Source organism: Bubalus bubalis, chromosome 6 (assembly GCF_019923935.1).
Source record: "Bubalus bubalis isolate 160015118507 breed Murrah chromosome 6, NDDB_SH_1, whole genome shotgun sequence".
Classification (NCBI taxonomy): Eukaryota; Metazoa; Chordata; class Mammalia; order Artiodactyla; family Bovidae; genus Bubalus; species Bubalus bubalis.
Genome location: NC_059162.1, coordinates 6,177,652 through 6,198,838, shown reverse-complemented (window position 1 = coordinate 6,198,838; position 21,187 = coordinate 6,177,652). Strand labels below are relative to the sequence as shown.

Below are 21,187 nucleotides of genomic sequence, written 5' to 3'. Positions count from 1 at the left end.
GTTAGTTCCCAGGCCTTTCTGTAGGACCTGAGAAGTGTAGAAAATTAGAATAAAAATACAGTCTTTCTTCAGAATATACAGTGTCTAAATCAAGAACAATGAAGTAGTGGAGCTGGAAGGAGTGCAGAGGACTATATAATTGGATTTCTCAGTCTTTTACAAATACAATAATGAGGAGGAGGAAGGGAGGGACTGATTCATGACTTGCCCTCTGCTATTTAGTAGAACCTAAGGTTACAGCTCAGAATCCCTGGATTCCCCACCCAGTATCATTTCCACATGTTACATAGCCTTTTATATTTAATTGAAAGTAAAAAGAGAAATAAAAGCAGGAAACCAGTTGATCAGGAGAGATTGAAGAGGCTCTGAATCAATCTCAGTGTGTGACCCTGGGGTCTCTGTGCTATTGGTGCCTGGGTGGTGACTTGGGGTTGCTCATTCAGTCTTGAGGGGAGGGTGACTTGTGTGTGAACCTCAGGATTCAACCTCAGTTCAACAGTACCTCAGGAATAATGGGCTAGTTTCCTCACTGTTCAGGAGTAGAATGGAGAAAGGATTTGTGCCCCAGCAGGCTTGCAGCCCTGGGTGTGGTGTGCTGCACACAGTAGGAGCTTAATAAACATGATTTGATGTAGAAGAGTCAATGGGGAGCCCAGGGAGAAGCTTCCTGAAATGACTAATGGAATGTGAGAGGTGGGTGTAAGGGCACCTGAGACAAACCCCTCAGGTTGGCTTGCTTAAGAACCGTGGGTGCCTCACTGCATGCCACTCTATCAAACCACTCCAAACTAAGACAGCTAATGTGTCCCTGGCTTCCAGGTGGTGCTAGTGGTCAAGAACCCACCTGCCAATGCAGGAGACATAAGAAACGTGAATTTAATCCCTGGGTCAGGAAGATCCCTGGAGGAGGAAATGGCAACCCACACCCATCAGGTACAAGACATTTGTCTCTCAGTTTCTAGAGGTCCTTAAAGGACATTTGCAAGAAGTGCCTTTCTGCAGTTAAAGCCCAATTAACTGTAGAAAGATCACTAGCCTGAGACTTCCCTGGCAGTCCTGTGGTTAAGACTCCATTCTTTCAGTGAATGAAATTGATTACTAGTGTTTATTAGTCTAATAATAAAATTTAATAACAGCCCCCCAAAATGTGTGACCCTCATTTAGACTCTGAGGGGTCAAACAATCCAACTACCAAAAGATCATCGAGGATATTGGGATACTTACTGAATATGTAAGGATATTAAAGAATTGTTAATTTGTCCGTATAATCATGGTTTTTAATGTTTTGTTAAGAGCTCTGCAAAGGGATACCTGCTGAAAGAATTATGGGTGAAATGGCAAAAATAGTATACTATTACGCAAATGCATTGTTATTGTTTTTTAAAATGAGATTATGATTTTTTTCTGACTACACATAAAGAAGGAAGGGCTTCCCTGGTGGCTCAGACCATAAAGAATCTGCCTGCAATGCAGGAAACCAGGGTTTGATCCCTGGGTAAGGAAGATCCCCTGGAGGAGGGCATGACAACCTATTCCAATATTCTTGCCAAGAGAACTCCATAGACAGAGGAGCCTGGCAGCTAAAGTCCATAGGATCTCAAAGAGATGAACACGACTGAGAGACTAATACACATACATACACACACACACAGAGGGAAAGAAGGATGGAAGGAAATTTGATAGTTAATAGTTGTCCACCTACAAAAACCTAGTTACCTTGTATTATTTCATTTACTATTTATAGCATTTCTCCTTAACAAGATAAATATCCTCATTTATAGGATACGAAGCTCAGAGAGGCGTTAGATTTTCAAGTTTATACAACTAAGGAAGTAATAGAGGTAGAATTACCACATCCATTTTTTTTACTCCACTACATTGCTGATGTTAAGGCATTGGCCAGTGGAGGAGTTGGGTTGGTCAGAGAGAGTTTAAGTTCTGAAACAACATATCCTCACTCTCACTTTCTCCCTCTCCCTCTTGTAGAATAGGTGTTTCCTTGACTTTCCTTCCAGATTGCTGCACCAGAAGGCAGCAGCCATTTGACTGTTCTTCCTGATGTAATACCATAAATGCCTCTACCTATGGAATCTCATCATTTTTACCTGCCCTTTCACAAAACAATTTTACATCCTTTCTTATGCTGGGTTTTCTTTAATATCCCTGAAATGTGTAAACTTAGGAGTTATTTTCTCGGTCAAAAACAATCAGGCTTTCATGGTCTTTATCCTCTGGGTGACTCAGCCTCTAAAACAGAGTGCAGGTTTAATGTTATCTAATGAACTTAAAGGAAGAAAGATATAGGAACCTGTTATCTTCTGGCCTCCAGCCACATTCTGGTTCCTGTTACTAATGATTGATCCTGACTGAACTAAGTAAAGTTTAGTTCCTTTCCTTTCCGGCCAGCAGGACAGACAAAAGCTATTAACACTGGCCCCAGAAATATAAACTCGTTCCCTAGATATCATCTATCCCATAACAGTCTTTGCTAAAGAAGGAGAAACAGATTAGATTATCTTTCAGGGATCCTTCTAAATTTAAGATTCTGGAGTCTAAAAGTGTTGTGTATTGGTGTTTCAACATAGCCCAGGCCAAATGAAAGAAATACTAAGAAGAGGCAACAGTTGGAATACAGATTATAATTCCTTAAAGAAGCTGGGACAGGAACTGCATGAGAAACAACAGTGATACAATTTCATGAGGTTTACCAGTAGCTAAAAGCTATCATTAGAAGCAAAAAGAAAAAAAAAAAAAAAAAAAGATTTACCTCTTTAATAAGGTTTTTCCTGATGAAATTATAGAAAAGCTTTCCCCCCACCACGTCCAATCTCATCCAGTGCCCCTTAGCAGGAATCCCTCTTTATTTTACAAGATACTCTCTTTATCCTATTTCAGCCTAAAAGTCACTGCTACTGTCCTTCTTGATCCTTTTGGAAACAGAGAAAGCACCAGGACGACCTGCAAGCAGGTTTTTCTCTACTTGCTGTACATTTATATGTGGATTCTTTTGACAAAATATTTGTTAAGTGCTTACTACTTTCCAAATACAGATTATCTTTTTAGTAATTGAAGTCTTTAGGCAAAGGAAGGGAAAATCTTTTTCATGAACAGATCTTTTCAATCTTCAGATTCGGAGTGGATGGGGACTAGATAAGTCCCAAGGCGACAGTATGAAGGACAAGCTGCACAGGAGGTTAACTGTGATTGGAAATTCAAAATTGTCTCCTTACTTGCCTGGGAGAGACAGTATGGATTGCACAAAGATGTTACAACATCAATAAGACTCTCTGGACCTTCTCATCCCCTGCCTTTGCACATGCAGACCTGTTCCTTAGTCTGGAATGTCTTTCTTCTCTCTCTTCTTCCTCTCTGGACCTAACCAACTCCTTGGTCCTTTCAGGCTTAGCTCTTAAACCTTAGGCATCAGTCCCCTGTGACTTCTTACACAGTTTTGCATGACTACCCAAAGCTCTATTAGCTCCCTGCCACTTCCTCCACTTTTGTGCTTCTTGGCACTCAATTCATTTATTCCTCCATAGTTGGTCTCAACAGAGAGTTACTTTATTCTTATTCATTTCCCTTGTTATTATTTTGTCACTAAGTTGTGTCTGACTCTTCTGTGATCCCACGGACTGTAGCCTGCCAGGTTGTTCCATACATGGGATTTCCCAGGCAAGAATACTGGAGTGGATTGCCATTTCCTTCTCCAAAGGATCTTTCTGAATCAGGATCGAACCCACATCTGCAGTGGCAGACAGATTCTTTACCCCTGAGCCACTAGAGAAGCCCAGATTTATCCCCCTACCTGAATTGCAATTTCCCAGAGAGATATTTTATCCTTATGCCTATGGCAAGTATGGAGGTTTGAAAAGCAATCCAGAGAAACAGTCAAAATCAGTAAGAATTGAAACAAAGTTTTTCTTAGGGACACCTCCTCCTTATTATTTTATTACATACTTTATTCACTTCCTTAAGATTACAGAGTTTCTCTGAAATATTTGCCAGTAAGTCACACAACTCTCTATCAGCAACAGCAAGCTTCAAATTCACACTTGTTTCCAGAGAGCATGATCTCAAACTCTACTATCTCTTTAGGCTTCTTTGATGATCCTGTGTCCATTCTGACTCATTTATCTTTTATTCAAGTTCATTGCTATGGTGTTTCAATTCTTTATGTACTTATCTTTTCTCTATAATTTGCCCAAGGATTTGCTCATGCCTTTGGAAAAAGCTGTATTTACTTAATTCTGTGAACCCAGGAGTCTTGATCCATTCTATTTGTTGCTTCTGTGTGGCTTGAAAACCTTAAAAGTTACTTGATTAGACACCTTTCTTCTCTAAATTGTCAACACTTAGATCCACATAAATTAAAGAAGATGGGGGAAAACTGGATGCTTAGTAAAATGATAATAAACAACTAGATGAAGCATTATTTCCCCATTTACTTTCTATAGTGTTGAAATTCTCAGCATGTCATATACTTGAGATAACCAGAAGCACCTGTGTGAACCATGGATTAAACACACTCGTCATTAGCAACCCACAAAAATCATATGTATGTCAGATATGTCAAACTCTTCTATAGAGAAGAGTTTGTGACACTTTATTAACAGTTCGGGAAAATTCTTGGTCAATAGTTGCTGTCTTCATTATTCTTTTACTCCCCTTTATTTAGTAGAGACTGTAGATTTGGTATCAGGAGTAATCAACACCACCAGACAAAAATAATAATAACCACATTGGTTGCTTTATATAATGGTAATAACTTCTGGGAATCATAATAATACTTTTTATTTCAGAAGACTTTCATGGTTTTCCGAAGAGCAATATTTAAAAATTAAACTTGTTCAGAGACATTCCAGAGACTTAAAATAAATGAATTTTTAAAAGAAGCCTAAAATTCATAGTTGAATATCACTGGTAAAAATAAGTCTTTCAATTGATTCAGTTCTTTACTTTTCCACTGACTTTCTAATATTCCCACCCATATAGTGTTAGGTTTCAGTATGACAGAAGGTAAAAGTTGTGGGGTGGTAGTCATTCATTTCTCAAATGATTATTGTAGGTCTTTTTAAATATATAAAAATATCTAAGGCCAACTTTGAGTTTTAATGAGTAATAGTCTTAAAAATCTAAATAAATAGTAGAAGAATAGTTTCTACAAATACATCAAAGTTGACTCTGGCTTAATGCTTTCCTAAACATTGAGAAAGAACTATTTTCTAAAGCTTCCCTTACATGAAGTAAATGTTGCTTTTTTTGTAAGTCAGAGTCTCACTGAGTAGATTACTTCTGCCACAGCCATGATTTCAACACAGGGTTGAATTCTTTTTTCACTCATTGACTTCTAAGCTTTCAGAAAGAAATAAATTAAGAAAACCTTCCCTTTAATTGCAACTCTCATTAGTCACTGAAACCAGGTGTATCTCACTTTATTTAAGTTATAGAACACCTAATCCAAAGTTCATTTACTAAGAAAGAAAATAGAAATTCCAGGAAAGTGAAATAAATTGCTCATGGACACAAATTAGTTAATGACAAAACTAAGTCTGTTCCTTACTCCCTAACCTTTCCACTATGAGTAGAGCCAAGGAAAGCAGATTTGGAAGGATTTATTCAAGTATCATTTTCCCCTTAGAATAAACAATCTTTCCATAAATATTTTCTAACAGCTCCAAATCATGGCTGTGGCAGAAGTGATCTACTCAGTGAGACTCTGACTTACAAGAAAGCAACATTTACTTCATGTAAGGGAAGCTTTAGAAAATAGTTCTTTCTCAATGTTTAGGAAAGCATTAAGCCAGAGTCCACTTTGATGTATTTGTAGAAACAGCTCCACAATTCCACTTCTCCAAATCACTCATTACAGGTAGCACTTAATTGGAAATATGACTGCAATGGTAACAGATCATGAAAAAATGTATATAATATGACACCATAATTGCAGGATTCTACCATATACCTCAAAAGTTTCAGGTAATCTATGCAAAAAAAGCTTGCTCCTTGGATGCTCTATAATGTTCAGTGTGAACATTAGTTATATCCTGAAGCACAAGAATTTACTGTGACTTAAAAAACTTGTAAAGTGATCAATAACAAGGTAGGTAGTAAATTAATGACTCAGATATGAAACAGTTATAGGAATCAATTTAAAAAATGTTCAGTCCATGTGTCTCAGTAAACATTATGCATATGTATAAGAACAAATAGGGAAATATCAGCAACAGTGCCAAGCTTTCAATACAATTTATTGAGTATTCACTAAATGCCAAGCAGTAGATCGTATGATCACACAATGACCAGCAGATCAATGATTTACTCATTCTGAGTAGAGAGTCCATCAATTAATAAGGTAAGATTTATCCATTACAGGAAAGTACATGATTTCAAACAATAAATGGGCTAAAGATATATGTTAAAATTATGGTAAAAGTCAGATATGCAATCTCAGAGTTGAAAAAATGGAAAAGGAAAGAATTATGCATCATGTCATGTTCCAGGAAGAGTCTTTCACTCCGGTGTTGTGTTTTGGGCTTTCTATAGAGGGAGAGGTAGTCTGAGATCAGTAAATGGTATCCAGCAATGAAACCTGTCTTCCTCCCCAGGTTTGGTCCAATGGCCAATATCACCCACCTGCTTACCATCTCACTACTAATTGCTGATGTCCTACTTCTCTTTTTATATATATATATACACACATATATATATATACACACATATATACACACATACATCTTAAAAAAAAAAAAAAATCTGTGCTTTTGACAGTACCAAGTGAGAGTAGGCTTTATTCCCAGTCACTTTTCAGTATTGTTCGAGACAAATTACTTTGTTAGGATGTTACCTCTTTAAAATCATTTTGAGATTATTTCTAAGGTTGAAGTCGTCAAAAAGAAAACCTGAGCTCGTTAGAGACAGAGTATAGATCTACTGAACAGCACAACCTTCTTAGGCAAACATTGCCACTGCCTTTAGGAATGAAGTTAGGCTGTACAAGGATCATCTTTATTTCCTTTAAATAATGTAGGATCAAACAAAATGTAATCAAATTCATTCTTAAGAAAGGAGAACCCTACTTCTTTGCATCAGGTAGGACTGTTGGGTTAAATTCTCTAACAAGTCAGATGCTTCTTCTCCTTCAGTTTACTTAATCTAGATACTTAGGATTCCCTCTAGAATATTGTCCAGTCTAAGGATAATCACAGAGCCTCAGAGGCGTTCCTCTATGTCTAAAAAAATAAAAGCACAATGTTAGCTGATAAATAATCTCTACATCCCAAGGACTGTCTTCTGTCCAGCAACCCAGCTTCTTCTGATGGTATCCAGCCAGAAGGCAAAGAGCAGTGAGAAGTCCTCTCTGCTTCATTGCAAAGCTGAGTGTTCCTCTCTGAGTTCATGTACATTAATAAAGGTTAACATTTATGCAGTTCTAATATGTGCCAGACAGTGTTCTGAGAGTTTCACACACAGTAATTCATTCAGCCCTCGTAACCAGCTAGTTAGATAGACACACAGACCCATTTTACCAGTAGGGACCCTGAGATACAGAGAGTTCAAATAAATTGCCCAAGACCACACAAATAGTAAGTAATAGAACCAGGATTCAAACTCAAGCAGTTTGATGTTGGAATCCATGCTCTTAACCATACACTTTTGAGTCTGCACAAGCACCTATAAAATAGGAGGAAATCGTTGGAGGAAGTGATGTTCTGGATACAAACGATGTATGCTATATCTCATATTGTATCCATCTCCTAGCTCAGATCTTTCAAAACTTTGTCATTTAACAGAGGAGACAATTCCCAGTCTACAATCAACCACCTGTTTTGCCACAAACCACAGTGACCCCTGAGTGAAGATTCTCCTTATCTCCATCTCTTAAACCAAAATAACTCATTCTCACCTTTCCAGGCATGAGTGGGGCAAGGCTGCAAGTCCTTTGCACATTTTGGCAAGTGGCTTAGCTCCTCAGCTTTGAACACAAGTCCTTATCAGCAGAGCAAGTCTTTGAAAACTTCAAAACCGTCTGAGACTGCCTTTTTCTCCGGGGAATATATAGAGGCTCTCTTCCAGCCCTCTGTCACTCTGTGCACCAATCCAGAGCCTTAGAGGAAATTGCAAGCTGGAGAGCAACAGCGCTTGTGTGGGAGGTGGAGGCTGGAATCTGTCCTCTGTGGCAGGCACTGCCACATTAGGTTTTCAACTGCTCTTATCAGAACACTGCTTCTGCCAGAGCAGGGGTAGGCCCTAAACTGTGCACAGGTTGTTCATGCTTTAACTCATAAATTTGAACCCATCACAGCAAAGATGTGGTTTTTGTTATGAAGCAGAGTGCTTTGGGCTACTTCAGATGTGTCAGTCACAAGATTGTTAGGACTACAAGGGCCCTTGCAGATCATGTAGCCCAGCTTTGTTCCACAGTACAGGAAACAGTTTTAGAGAACTCTGGGGGACATATATGTGAATCCCTATGCTGTGCCAGGCACTGAGCTGGATGCTGGAAATTCAAGTGAAAAGATACTCTATGCTCTCAAGATCCCACACGCCATATAAATATGGTATAAGTGAGTGACGGAGGCAGGCCCAGAATGCTGTGAGCTTTTAAGCACCAGAAAAGAAGAATTTTTGGAGGAAATAACACCTGAGCTGAGTGGTGAAAGAGATAAAATACCTTACATGATTCTATCTACTCTATTTTATCCTCTGTTCTAATTCTGTAAATGGTCTTCTGGTTGTCCTTCTACTTTGATGACTAGGTTAGGTTATTCTCTGGAGCAACACCCCCATGGACCCACTCACCCTTGGCTGGGTTTATCATGCTTTCCCCTTCAACATTTTCCTGCTTCCTATCCTTCAAGGATTATTTTCACCAAAATTTACCTTCTTTGTGTTTCGTCCTGTTAGGATTCAAGGGGCTAATAAGTGCATGCCTGCTAAGTTTCTTCAGTCATGTCCAACTCTTTACTACCCTGTGGATTGTTGCCTGCCAGGCTCCTCTGTTCATGGGATTTTCCAGGCAAGAATACTGAAGTGGGTTATCATGCCCTCCTCATGATTTCAACCCAGGGATTGAAACTGTGTCTCTTATGTCTCCTGCATTTGCAGGCAATTTTTTTTTTTTTTGCTACTAACGCCACCTGGGAAGCCCTGAATTTATCATTAGTATGTAATGATATTTATTATATCATATTATATCATTAATGTAATGATATTTATCATTAGCATGTAAATGCAGATGGCTAAGGGGTTGGCAAGAGTCTAAGGTAAAAATAAGCAGCATCATATAATCTGTAAGAAAAGCTCTAAACTTGGAATTAAAGGTGATTCTCATAACATTCCACATTATCTGAAATTGTTTTAAACTGTTTTAACTATTGATCAGGACCTGTAAAGTCAATAAAGTGTATAAAGTCAATATAGTGTATTATAACCTGGTGCTTTAAAGCAAATAAATAGAATATAATACACAAATATTCAACTGCATTGTGTTAGACACTGTTTTCTGAAATTTTTGCTTTAATTAACCATATGTATGTGTGAATAGGATCATTAGTTAAACTGTATCTCTGACTATAAATCATGATCATAAAGGTTTGAAAGCTATTATTCTATACCGTACATTATTTTAGATTTTTAAAATGTGGACCATTTTTTTAAAAGTCTTTATTGAATTTATTACAATATTGCTTCTTCTTTTTTTTTTTAATGATTTGGTTTTTAAGCCAGGATCCAACCCATGACTACTGCATTGGAAGGAAGAGTCTTAACCACTGGACCACCAGGGAAGTCCCTATCATACATTTTTTAAAATAGGGAACCCTATTGTAGTCAATTCTGACTTTGCACAACATCAGGCACATAGACATTTACAAAGATTGCTTGAACTAAATACAGCTGTCCAAGTTCTGCCATTACTGGCCACTCAAACATCAACAAATCCATTAATCTGAGTGATGGAGTATTCAGTGTTCATAGAAATATAAACATTGTTATTGATGACTGAGTCTCATAGTAGGAATATGTGTAAAGCTAGCAGAAGAAACTCCTTAGAGCCAAAGCCTAAATTACTGTTTGATACACAAGTGGCCTTGAGGAGGAAATAATATGAAAAAAAAATTAATGTAGAACATTGGAGAGTGATGCTTTGGCTAGGTCTGAAAATCGAAGCATGTTTCTGACTATCCCAGAAGAATGATGAGTGGAGTTATTCAAAACTAAAAATTACATGATATTTTACATGTTTCAATGCCATTCTCCCAAATCTTCCTACCCTCTCCCTCTCTCTCAGAGTCCATAAGACTGTTCTATACATCAGTGTCTCTTTTGCTGTCTCGTACACAGGGTTATTGTTACCATCTTTCTAATGGTATGGGGAGGGAGGAGGGAGGAGGGTTCAGGATGGGGAACACATGTATACCTGTGGCGGATTCATTTTGATATTTGGCAAAACTAATACAATTATGTAAAGTTTAAAAATAAAATAAAATTAAAAAAAAACTAAAAATTATATCTATCATTGTAAATGATGAACTAGAACACAAAATGAAAAAAGCAAACTCAAATAGAAATAAATATTAATTCAGCACGTATTTGTTTTAAAAACTTCATAAGGAGGGCATGTAAAAGAGTTTGCTCATTGTATTAGGGTTCTGAAGAGATATATACAGAGATGTGTTATAAGAAATTGACTCACTTGATTCTGGACATTGAGAAGTCCCAAGATCTGCAGTCAGAAAGCTGAAGACCCAGGTATGTGCTCCTAGTCCAGAGGCCTGAGAAGCAGAAGCAATGGTATAAGTTCCAACCTGAGTCCAAGTCCTAGTCTGAAGGCAGGAGATGATCCATGTTCCAATGAAGACAGGAAGAAAGGATGAAATGTCCCTTCCTCTGCTTTATGTTCTATTCAGGCTATCAATGGATTGGATGAGGCTCACCCATGTTGGGGTAGGCAATCAGATTTACTCCATCTTCTGACTCAAATGTTCGTTTCATTCAGAAACACCCTCACAGACACACTCAGGATAACATTTGACCAACTATTTGGGATCCTGGTGGTCCAGTCACCTTGACATATAAATAGAGTCATCAGTTCAGTTCAGTTCAGTCGCTCAGTCATGTCCGACTCTTTGTGACCCCATGTATCACAGCACACTAGGCCTCCCTGTCCATCACCAACTCCTGGAGTTCACTCAGACTCACATCCATCAAGTCAGTGATGCCATCTCATCCTCTGTCATCCCCTTCTTCTCCTGCCCCCAATTCCTCCCAGCATCAGAGTCTTGTCCAATGAGTCAACTCTTCTCATGAGGTGGCCAAAATACTGGAGTTTCACCTTCAGCATCATTCCCTTCAAAGAAATCCCAGGGCTGATCTCCTTCAGAATGGACTGATTGGATCTCCTTGCAGTCCAAGGGACTGTCAAGAGTCTCCTCCAACACCACAGTTCAAAAGCATCAATTCTTCGGTGCTCAGCTTTCTTCACAGTCCAACTCTCACATCCATACATGACAACTGGAAAAACCATAGCCTTGACTAGACAGACCTTTGTTGGCAAAGTAATGTCTCTGCTTTTGAATATGCTATCTAGGTTGGTCATAACTTTCCTTCCAAGGAGTAAGCGTCCTTTAATTTCATGGCTGCAATTACCATCTGCAGTGATTTTGGAGCCCCCCAAAAATAAAGTCTGATGCAGTTTCCACTGTTTCCCCATCTATTACCCCAAAAGTGATGGGACCAGATGCTATGATCTTCGTTTTCTGAATGTTGAGCTTTAAGCCAACTTTTTCAGTCTTCTCTTTCACTTTCATCAAGAGGCTTTTTAGTTCCTCTTCACTTTCTGCCATAAGGGTGGCATCATCTGCATATCTGAGGTTATTGATATTTTTCACGACAATCTTGATTCCAGCTTGTGCTTCTTCCAGCCCAGCGTTTCTCATGATGTACTCTGCATAGAAGTTAAATAAGCAGGGTGACAGTATACAGCCTTGACATACTCTTTTTCCTATTTGGAACCAGTCTGTTGTTCCATGTCCAGTTCTAACTGTTGCTTCCTGACCTGCATATAGGTTTCTCAAGAGGCAGGTCAGGTGGTCTAGTAAATTTTCCACAGTTTATTGTGATCCACACAGTCAAAGGCTTTGGCATAGTCAATAAAGCAGAAATAGATGTTTTTCTGAAACTCTCTTGCTTTTTCCATGATCCAGTGGATGTTGGCAATTTGATCTCTGGTTCCTCTGCCTTTTCTAAAACTAGCTTGAACATCTGGAAGCTCATGGTTCATGTATTGCTGAAGCCTGGCTTGGAGAATTTTGAGCATTATTTTACTAGCGTGTGAGATGAGTGCAATGGTGTGGTAGTTTGAGCATTCTTTGGCATTGCCTTTCTTTGGGATTAGAATTAAAACTGACATTTTCCAGTCCTGTGGCCACTGCTGAGTTTTCCAAATTTGCTGGCATATTGAGTGCAGCATTTTCACAGCATCATCTTTCAGGATTTGAAACAGCTCAACTGGAATTCCATCACCTCCACTAGCCTTGTTCGTAGTGATGCTTTCTAAGGCCCACTTGACTTCACATTCCAGGATGTCTGGCTCTAGGTGAGTGATCACACCATCATGATTATCTTGGTCTTGAAGATCTTTTTTGTACAGTTCTTCTGTGTATTCTTGGAGAAGGAAATGGCAACCCACTCCAGTGTTCTTGCTTGGAGAATCCTGTGTATTCTTGCCACCTGTTCTTAATATCTTCTTCTTCTGTTAGGTCCATACCATTTCTGTCCTTTATCGAGCCCATCTTTGCATGAAATATTCCCTTGGTATCTCTAATTTTCTTGAAGAGATCTTTAGTTTTTCTCATTCTGTTGTTTTACTCTATTTCTTTGCATTGATCACTGAGGAAGGCTTTCTTATCTCTTCTTGCTATTCTTTGGAACTTTGCATTCAGATGCTTATATCTTTCCTTTTTTCCTTTGCTTTTCGCTTCTCTTTTGTTCACAGCTATTTGTAAGGCCTCCCCAGACAGCCATTTAGCTTTTTTGCATTTCTTTTCCATGGGGATGGTCTTGATCTCTGTTTCCTGTACAATGTCACGAACCTCCATCCGTAGTTCATCAGGCACCCTATCTATCTGATCTAGTCCCTTAAATCTATTTCTCACTTTCACTGTATAATCATAAGTGATTTGATTTAGGTCATACCTGAATGGTCTAGTGGTTTTCCCTACTTTCTTCAATTTAAGTCTGAATTTGGCAATAAGGAGTTCATGATCTGAGCCACAGTCAGCTCCTGGTCTTGTTTTTGCTGACTGTATAGAGCTTCTCCATCTTTGGCTGCAAAGAATAGAATCAATCTGATTTCAGTGTTGACCATCTGATGATGTCCATGTGTAGAGTCTTCTCTTGTGTTGTTGGAAGAGGGTGTTTGCTATATCCAGTGCATTTACTTGGCAAAACTCTATTAGTCTTTGCCCTGCTTTATTCCGTATTCCAAGGCCAAATTTGCCTGTTACTCCAGATGTTTCTTGACTTCCTACTTTTGCATTCCGGTCCCCTATAATGAAAAGGACATCTTTTTTGGGTGTTAGTTCTAAAAGGTCTTGTAGGTCTTAATAGAACCGTTCAACTTCAGCTTCTTCAGCGTTACTGGTTGGGGCATAGACTTGGATTACTGTGATACTGAATGGTTTGCCTTGGAAACGAACAGAGATCATTCTGTCATTTTTGAGATTGTATCCAAGTACTGTATTTTGGACTCTTTTGCTGACCATGATGGCCACTCCATTTCTTCTAAGGGATTCCTGCCCACAGTAGTAGATATAATGGTCATCTGAGTTAAATTCACCCATTCCAGTCCATTGATTCCTAGAATGTCAACATTCACTCTTGCCATCTCCCGTTTTACCACTTCCAATTTGCCTTGATTCATGGACCTGACATTCCAGGTTCCTATGCAATATTGCTCTTTACAGCATCGGACCTTGCTTCCATCACCAGTCACATCTCTTTTGTGGAAGACATGGTAGTAGCCCTCAAATACACTGAAGAATCAATGACAAAATTAACTCAAACAGTAAAGAATTCAGTAAGTTATCATAATATACAATTAACAAAAAATTGATTAGAAGTCACAATGTTACAGAGGAAATCCACTTATAAACTCAGAAGATTAAATGCTTAGGAACAAGCTTAAGAAACATATAAAACTAACACAAGGAAAATTTTAAATATTTCTAGCAGACACGAAAGTTAAGTCAATCAAATGAAAAGATATTCTTCTTTTTAATCAGTATGACTCAACATTATAAAAGTGTCAGTTCTCCCTAAATTAACGTCTAAATTTAACACAACCCTCATAACAATTCCAGAAGGTTTTTTTTTAATGGAGTTAGCCAACTAGATACTAAAGTTTAACTTGGAAAAAATAAATATGTATAAATATCATGACATTAACATACTATGTAGAGCCTCTATAATTAAAACAGTGTAGCATGGGTATATGAATAGACAAATATACAGGAAAAACAAAATAGCTCAGAAATAGATCCAAGTATGCTTGGAAATTAAGTATGAAACAAAGATATATCAAAACACTGGGACCAAAATAGACATAATAAATGGTGCCAGACAGTTGGTTTGCCATTTGGAAAAGATGAAATTAGATCCATACCTCATATTCAAGAGTATAGGTCAAATGGATTAAAGATCTAAAGGTACAAAATGAAACCCTGAACACTAGAGGAAAACATGGGTGGATTGCTCTTTAACCTCAGTATAGGGAATGGCTTTACTAGTCAGTCAGTCAGTCAGTTCAGTCGCTCAGTCGTGTCCTACTCCTTGCGACCCCATGAATCGCAGCACGCCAGGCTTCCCTGTCCATCACCAACTCCCAGAGTTCACTCAGACTCACGTCCATCAAGTCAGTGATGCCATCCGGCCATCTCATCCTCTGTCGTCCACTTCTCCTCCTGCCCCGAATCCCTCCCAGCATCAGAGTCTTTTCCAATGAGTCACCTCTTCACATGAGGTGGCCAAAGTACTGGAGTTTCAGCTTTAGCATCATTCCTTCCAAAGAAATCCCAGGGCTGATCTCCTTCAGACTGGACTGGTTGGATCTCCTTCTAACCAGTGTTCAAAATTCAAAGACAATAAAGAAACAAAATTGGTAAATTTTATACACTAAATAATAATAATGCTGCTGCTGCTGCTGCTAAGTCACTTCAGTTGTGTCCGACTCTGTGCGACCCCATAGACGGCAGCCCAACGGGCTCCACCGTCCCTGGGATTCTCCAGGCAAGAACACTGGAGTGGGTTGCCATTTCCTTCTCCAATGCATGAAAGTGAAAAGTGAAAGTGAAGTGGCTCATCCGTGTCCGACTCTTCGTGACCCCATGGACTGCAGCCTACCAGGCTCCTCCGTCCATGGGATTTTCCAGGCAAGAGTATTGGAGTGGGGTGCCATGGCCTTCTCCGAAATAATAATAAGTCAAGACAAAAAATCTCAAAACTAAAATCAAAAAAAAGTACAAACTGGGAGAAAATTTGTAGCACAATTCCCAAAGGGCTGATATCCCTAACCTCTATCATAAACTTTAAAATTGAGGACCAAAGAACCAAAATAAAATAGAAAAAAGAGGAAAAGACATATTGGCCTTTATTTTTCAAAAGTATTAAAGTCATGAAAAGAAAGAAAACTGAGCTACCATCATAGACTAAAAGAGACAGTCCATGTAGGGTCCTGGCTTAGATCCTAGATAAGAAAAACAGCATTAGTGGGACAACCGGAAAAACTCAAATAAGCTAATAGTATTTTTTCAATGTTTAAGTCCTGGTTTTGAACATTTTACTTGGGTTATGTAAGTTTTAATATTAAGAAAAGTTGGGTGGAATGTGTTAGGAATACCACAATTTTGAAACTTTTTCATAAGACTGAGAGTATTTCAAAATTTAAAAAGTAGATTATTACGTATATATTCTAATCTTAATCCATTGCTTTACAAATATATTTTCCTCCTTTGTAGCTTATCATTTTGTCTGTAGTATATTTTGATTTTGTTGTTTACCTAATTTTTTCTCTACTTACAAGATTTTTAGTCATGTAAAAAGGCTTTCACTACAAAAAGCTCATAAAGATAATCTCCTATATTTTTGCTTATTTTTATTTTTGTTGTTTACAAATTTACTCCCTTATTAGCCTTATCAGAGAACTAATTTTAGTTAGTGGTGACCATCTCTTTTGCTTTGTATTCTATTACTTTGTTTTTGTATTTTATTGCTTTGTATTTTCTATAGTTTAAAGTTTGTTTTCTTGTGTGTATTTTTAAAACTGGTTTATAATTTAAACACTTGGATAATTCATATTTTGTTTTTCTTTTGTTTGAAGCCATAAATTATTTTCTAAATACTTGCATTATTTTCATTATATGTGTTAGTATGTTATTTGTCTAAATATAGTTTTCATTATAGTATCCTTTTAATCCATGATTACTGAGAAATGTGAGTTTTAGTTTTAGTATTTTACTTTCTAGAAGCATAATTTTGAAAGAAAAACTTTCTATTTTGGGCTTGTAATTTAACTCCATTATCAGTTCAGTTCAGTTGCTCAGTCGTGTCCGACTCTTTGTGACCCCATGAATCGCAGCACGCCAGGCCTCCCTGTCCATCACCAACTGCCGGAGTTCACTCAGACTCACGTCCATCGAGTCGGTGATGCCATCCGGCCATCTCATCCTCTGTCATCCACTTCTCCTCCTGCCCCCAATCCCTCCCAGAATCAGAGTCTTTTCCAATGAGTTAACTCTTCGCATGAGGTGGCCAAAGTACTGGAGTTTCAGCTTTAGCATCATTCCTTTCAAAGAAATCCCAGGGCTGATCTCCTTCAGAATGGACTGGTTGGATCTCCTTGCAGTCCAAGGGACTCTCAAGAGTCTTCTTTAACGCCACAGTTCAAAAGCATCAATTCTTCGGCGCTCAGCCTTCTTCAAAGTCCAACTCTCACATCCATACATTATAGTCAAGATAAATTCCTTATCTGTTTGGAAAAATGTTTATTTTCTTTTTGTTGGGTATAGGCAAGGTTCAATACCTCTCAATTTATTGTAATTATTCATTGTATTAATTCTTTGCTCTGTTTACTTATTATGTCTATCTATCAGTTCCTTGGGGGAGATATTTTAATACTTTCCAGTATGATAAGGATTTTTCAGTTTCGTCTAGTAACTGAGACAGTATTTGCTTTGTATATTATGAAACTATATTTTCAGAAGCCTGAAAAGTCATGATTGCTATACCTTTTGAGTGGCTTAAAAAAAATCTGTATGTAATATCCGTCACTGTTTCTTTTAATAAGTTTTGCTCCAAAATCTATGTTATATGGTATTAACATTTCTATGTCACCTTTGCTTTAGTAAGTATTTGCCTATGCTCATAATTTTTGAGTATTTCTTTTAAATTAAAAAAAAAGCATATCTCTGAGTTTCAAATTCAATAGTCTATGTTCCTTAATAATTTGCAGGTATAGTTTTTTTCCTATTGTGCTCAACAGTATATTTGAATGCATTTTTGCAATCCTATTTTATATTAACATTTCCTTCCCATTTTAATCTTCTCTTTGAGACACAATTTCTTTTGTTTTTCATTTCTATGATACTTTACTTATTTAACAGTTGTAGATTCTATTTTTAATGGTCACTAACAGATGTTTAATATATATATTAAATAAATTTTAACAGTCTAAACATTACTTAGTATTTCTCTCTTCCCCCTCAAATAAAATTCTTAGCTTCTATACACTATCTCCTTCTCTCATGTTATTATTTTATTGCTAAAAGAAGACAAAAAATCCAAAAAAAAGTAAGCTATTGTTTCCCTTAAAGGTATTTCATTGTCACTATATATGAAAGTTTATTCTCAGGTCATGCTGATTTTTTTGGTCTATTGCTTTTCATCTCCTATTTTTTTTTTTTCTTTATAATTCATTTTTCTCCTTTTTGTAGTTGTTCCAGCAAGGATCTGTGAGAGTATATGTTGAGATCCTCGTATTTCTGGGGAAAAAATGTTAGGCTGCTTGTACAATTTTAGTTCACAATCTTTTGTACTGAGCACTTTGAAGATATTTACTTAAGCGTTTTCCAGATTCTATTTGGTGCTGATGCAAATTCTCCTGTCAATGTGCTTACTCTATTGTGAGCAGTGTCTGAGAGCCTTTAGGATTTTCTTCCATTTCAGTACAAAGGGTGTACTGTGGCTTTATTTTTTTTTAACTTTTTTATTGTTCATTTATTTATTTTTTACTTTACAATATTGTATTGGTTTTGCCATACATCAACATGCATCCACCACGGGTGTACACGTGTTCCCCATCCTGAACCCCCCTCCTACCTCCCTCCCCATACCATCCCTCTTTCTGCTCGATAGCAAGGACTTTTTAAACTGACATTCCATCTTCAGTTCTAGAAATTCTCAGCCATTCTCTACATATTACTTCTTTTCTCAATAGTCTCTATTCTTTCTTGAAGCTTCCTACAAACAGTGTTGAGCATCACATTCTATCATCCCTTTGTTTACTTCACTTTTATATTCTCCATCACTTTAAATTTCTGAGTAACTTTCTGAAGTACTTTCTCAAATATATCTTCCTAGTTCACTAAATCTGAATTTAGCTGTGATAATTCTACTACTTAACCTTAAAATGAGATGTTTTCTTTCTTAAAGTTGTAACAGTCATAAATTTAATTTCTATGATTTCTATTTGATCCATTTCAGTAACTATCTTAGTTCTAGTTTTATAGATACAATGTCCTATTCTATTGCCTTGCAATTTTAAAAACATCTTATTTTAAAGTATTTCAATGGTCTTTCAGGGAAGCAGTATAACATAATGGTTAAGAGCATACCTCCGTGGAGGAGGAAATGGCAACCCACTCCAGTATTCTTGCCTGGAAAATTCCATGGACAGAGGAGCCTGGTGAGCTACAGTCCACAGGGTCGCACAGAGTTGGACACGACCGAGTACACACAGTAAGAGCATGTACTGCAGAGACAGAAGTGACATCCAAGTGAAAGTCGCTCAGTCATGTCTGACTCTGTGCGACTGTACAGTCCATGGAATTCTCCAGGCCAGAATACTGGAGTGGGTAGCCTTTTCCCCAAGAGTTTCCTGGGGTTCAGATACTGCATTATGGTCAGGGTTTTATGTTGTCTGCCATGTTATGCTAGATGGACTGGTTTTATTTTTTACGTGTGTCTATTTTTTAAAAATTGGAGTATAATTGCTTTACCATGCTGTGTTACTTTCTGATGTACAAGGAAGTGAACCAGCTATATGTATACACAGATACCCCTCTCTCAGAACCCCAGTCTTACCCACCTAGGTCAGCACAGGGCACCAAGCTGAGCTCCTGTGCTATCTGCCACAGTCCCTTATCTATTTCACACAGGATAGTGTGTTTATATCAAACCTAATCACCCAGTTTAAACCAGGTATTGTCTTAATTTGGTAAGCCTGGAGGATGGAGTGTGGAGATGAACACATTCGATCTGTATCACATTTATGAAAGATCTACACTAAAACGGCAGTGTTCCTGAACTGAGCCTTCAGCAAACAGAAGTGAGAGCTGTGTTTGCTTGTTTCAGGTTTTAGTTTAGCTGGTTGACTGAGAAAATAAATTGAAGCTCACCATTTCTGAGAAGTTGTGGGTGCAGAATGTAAAGAAATTTTCTAGTGAATAGGAGTTGAAGGGGTTTCCCAGGTGGCTCAAACAGTGAAGAATCTGCCTGCAATGCAGGAGACCTGGATTTGATCCCTGGGTTGGAAAGATCCCCTGGAGAAGATAATTGCTACCCACTCCAGTATTCTTCCCTGGAGAATTCCTTGAGCAGAGGAGTCTAGCAGGCTACAGTCAATGGGGTCTCAAAGAATCAGACACAAATGAGTGACTCACACACACACACACACACACACACAGAGGAGTTGAAGATGTTGAAGCAATTAGTAGACTATTCTTTCAAGATGTTGAGGGTGATTGGAAGGGAGACAAATGATATGGGAACCTGAGCAACAATCAGTAAGAATTACTTTTCAAAGTAGGAATGAGATATGAGCATGTCTACAAGGTGACTAGTGGACAGGTTGAGGTTTGAAAAGAAAGTAGATCCATCTGAGATTAAATAGAAGGAAAATGAAAGAATGGTACTTCTGAGGATATTGATGGCAAAGGGAACAGAAGATAGTGAGCCTTCTTTGTTAACCCCAATCTATCCACTGAGGAAGAAGCAAAGGCATAGAAGCTGTGAAAAGATTTTCACTCACTCTTTCCATTAGGTTCATGGAAGAATTAGAAGCAGAAATGTAGTGCTTTGTTAAATTATTAAATATTTTGGTAAATTGAATTGTCTTTTAAGGATGGCCTCACTGTATCTAAACACAAGATAATTCATATGGAAACCCTAGGAAGCTCTTATTATGTATGTTGAATCAGAGGTAGAATGGAGTTGGGTGCAGACTCCACACTTTTTTGCCTCTAGAAGGCATTAAAAACAAGGAGTCCTACTTTGCTTCTAAAGGGAACAGACAGCATAGTTCTGTGAGAGCTGATCTTCTGGTATTAAACTTATGTAGTATTTTTCTTCAAGGTCAGTAGTGGCTGTTAAAATGGTTGTCCCTTTCCCTGGAGAACAGCATCTTCCCCTGACATATAATTTCTGTTGGAAGAACATTCTGTAAGTCCATGTTCTCACTACAAATATTATCCAACTTAGCAATGAAGGACATAAAAAAAAAGCCTTTCCTGACCTTCTGAGACAAAACAGACCTAATTCTCTTTCCACGAAATAAGCAGTATCTTCTAGATGGAGCACTAATCTTTCAATCCTTAATCTCTATCTTCTACACAAGTGTGTGTGTTTTGTATTTTGCCTTTGGTTACCACATCTGAATGAGGGATTTGGATAGATGACTTCTAAGTTCCCTTCCATTTCTAACATGCTCAGTTCAATTCAGTTCAGTTCAATTACTCAGTCGTGTCTGACTCTTTGCGACCCCATGAATTGCAGCACGCCAGGCCTCCCTGTCCATCACCAACTGCCGGAGTTCACTCAAACTCACATCCATCAAGTCAGTGATGCCATCCAGACATCTCATCCTCTGTCGTCCCCTTCTCCTCCTGCCCCCAATCCCTCCCAGCATCAGAGTCTT

General features: G+C 38.0%; 1 protein-coding gene across 2 annotated transcripts in view; it reads right to left on the bottom strand.

Annotated features, from left to right (window-relative positions):
• The window catches only part of RGS5 (regulator of G protein signaling 5), a 57,456-nt gene extending 49,401 nt beyond the window's left edge, over window positions 1–8,055 (bottom strand). Inside the window, exon 1 of one of the 2 annotated variants that reach the window (XM_006052834.4) lies at window positions 7,904–8,055. In XM_006052834.4, the coding sequence (XP_006052896.3) occupies window positions 7,904–7,947 (44 nt within the window). In that variant the 5' untranslated portion in view covers window positions 7,948–8,055. The remainder of the gene's footprint in view (window positions 1–7,903) is intronic. The other variant, XM_025287450.3, reaches the window with a different exon arrangement.
• Between the last annotated feature and the right edge of the window lie 13,132 nt (window positions 8,056–21,187).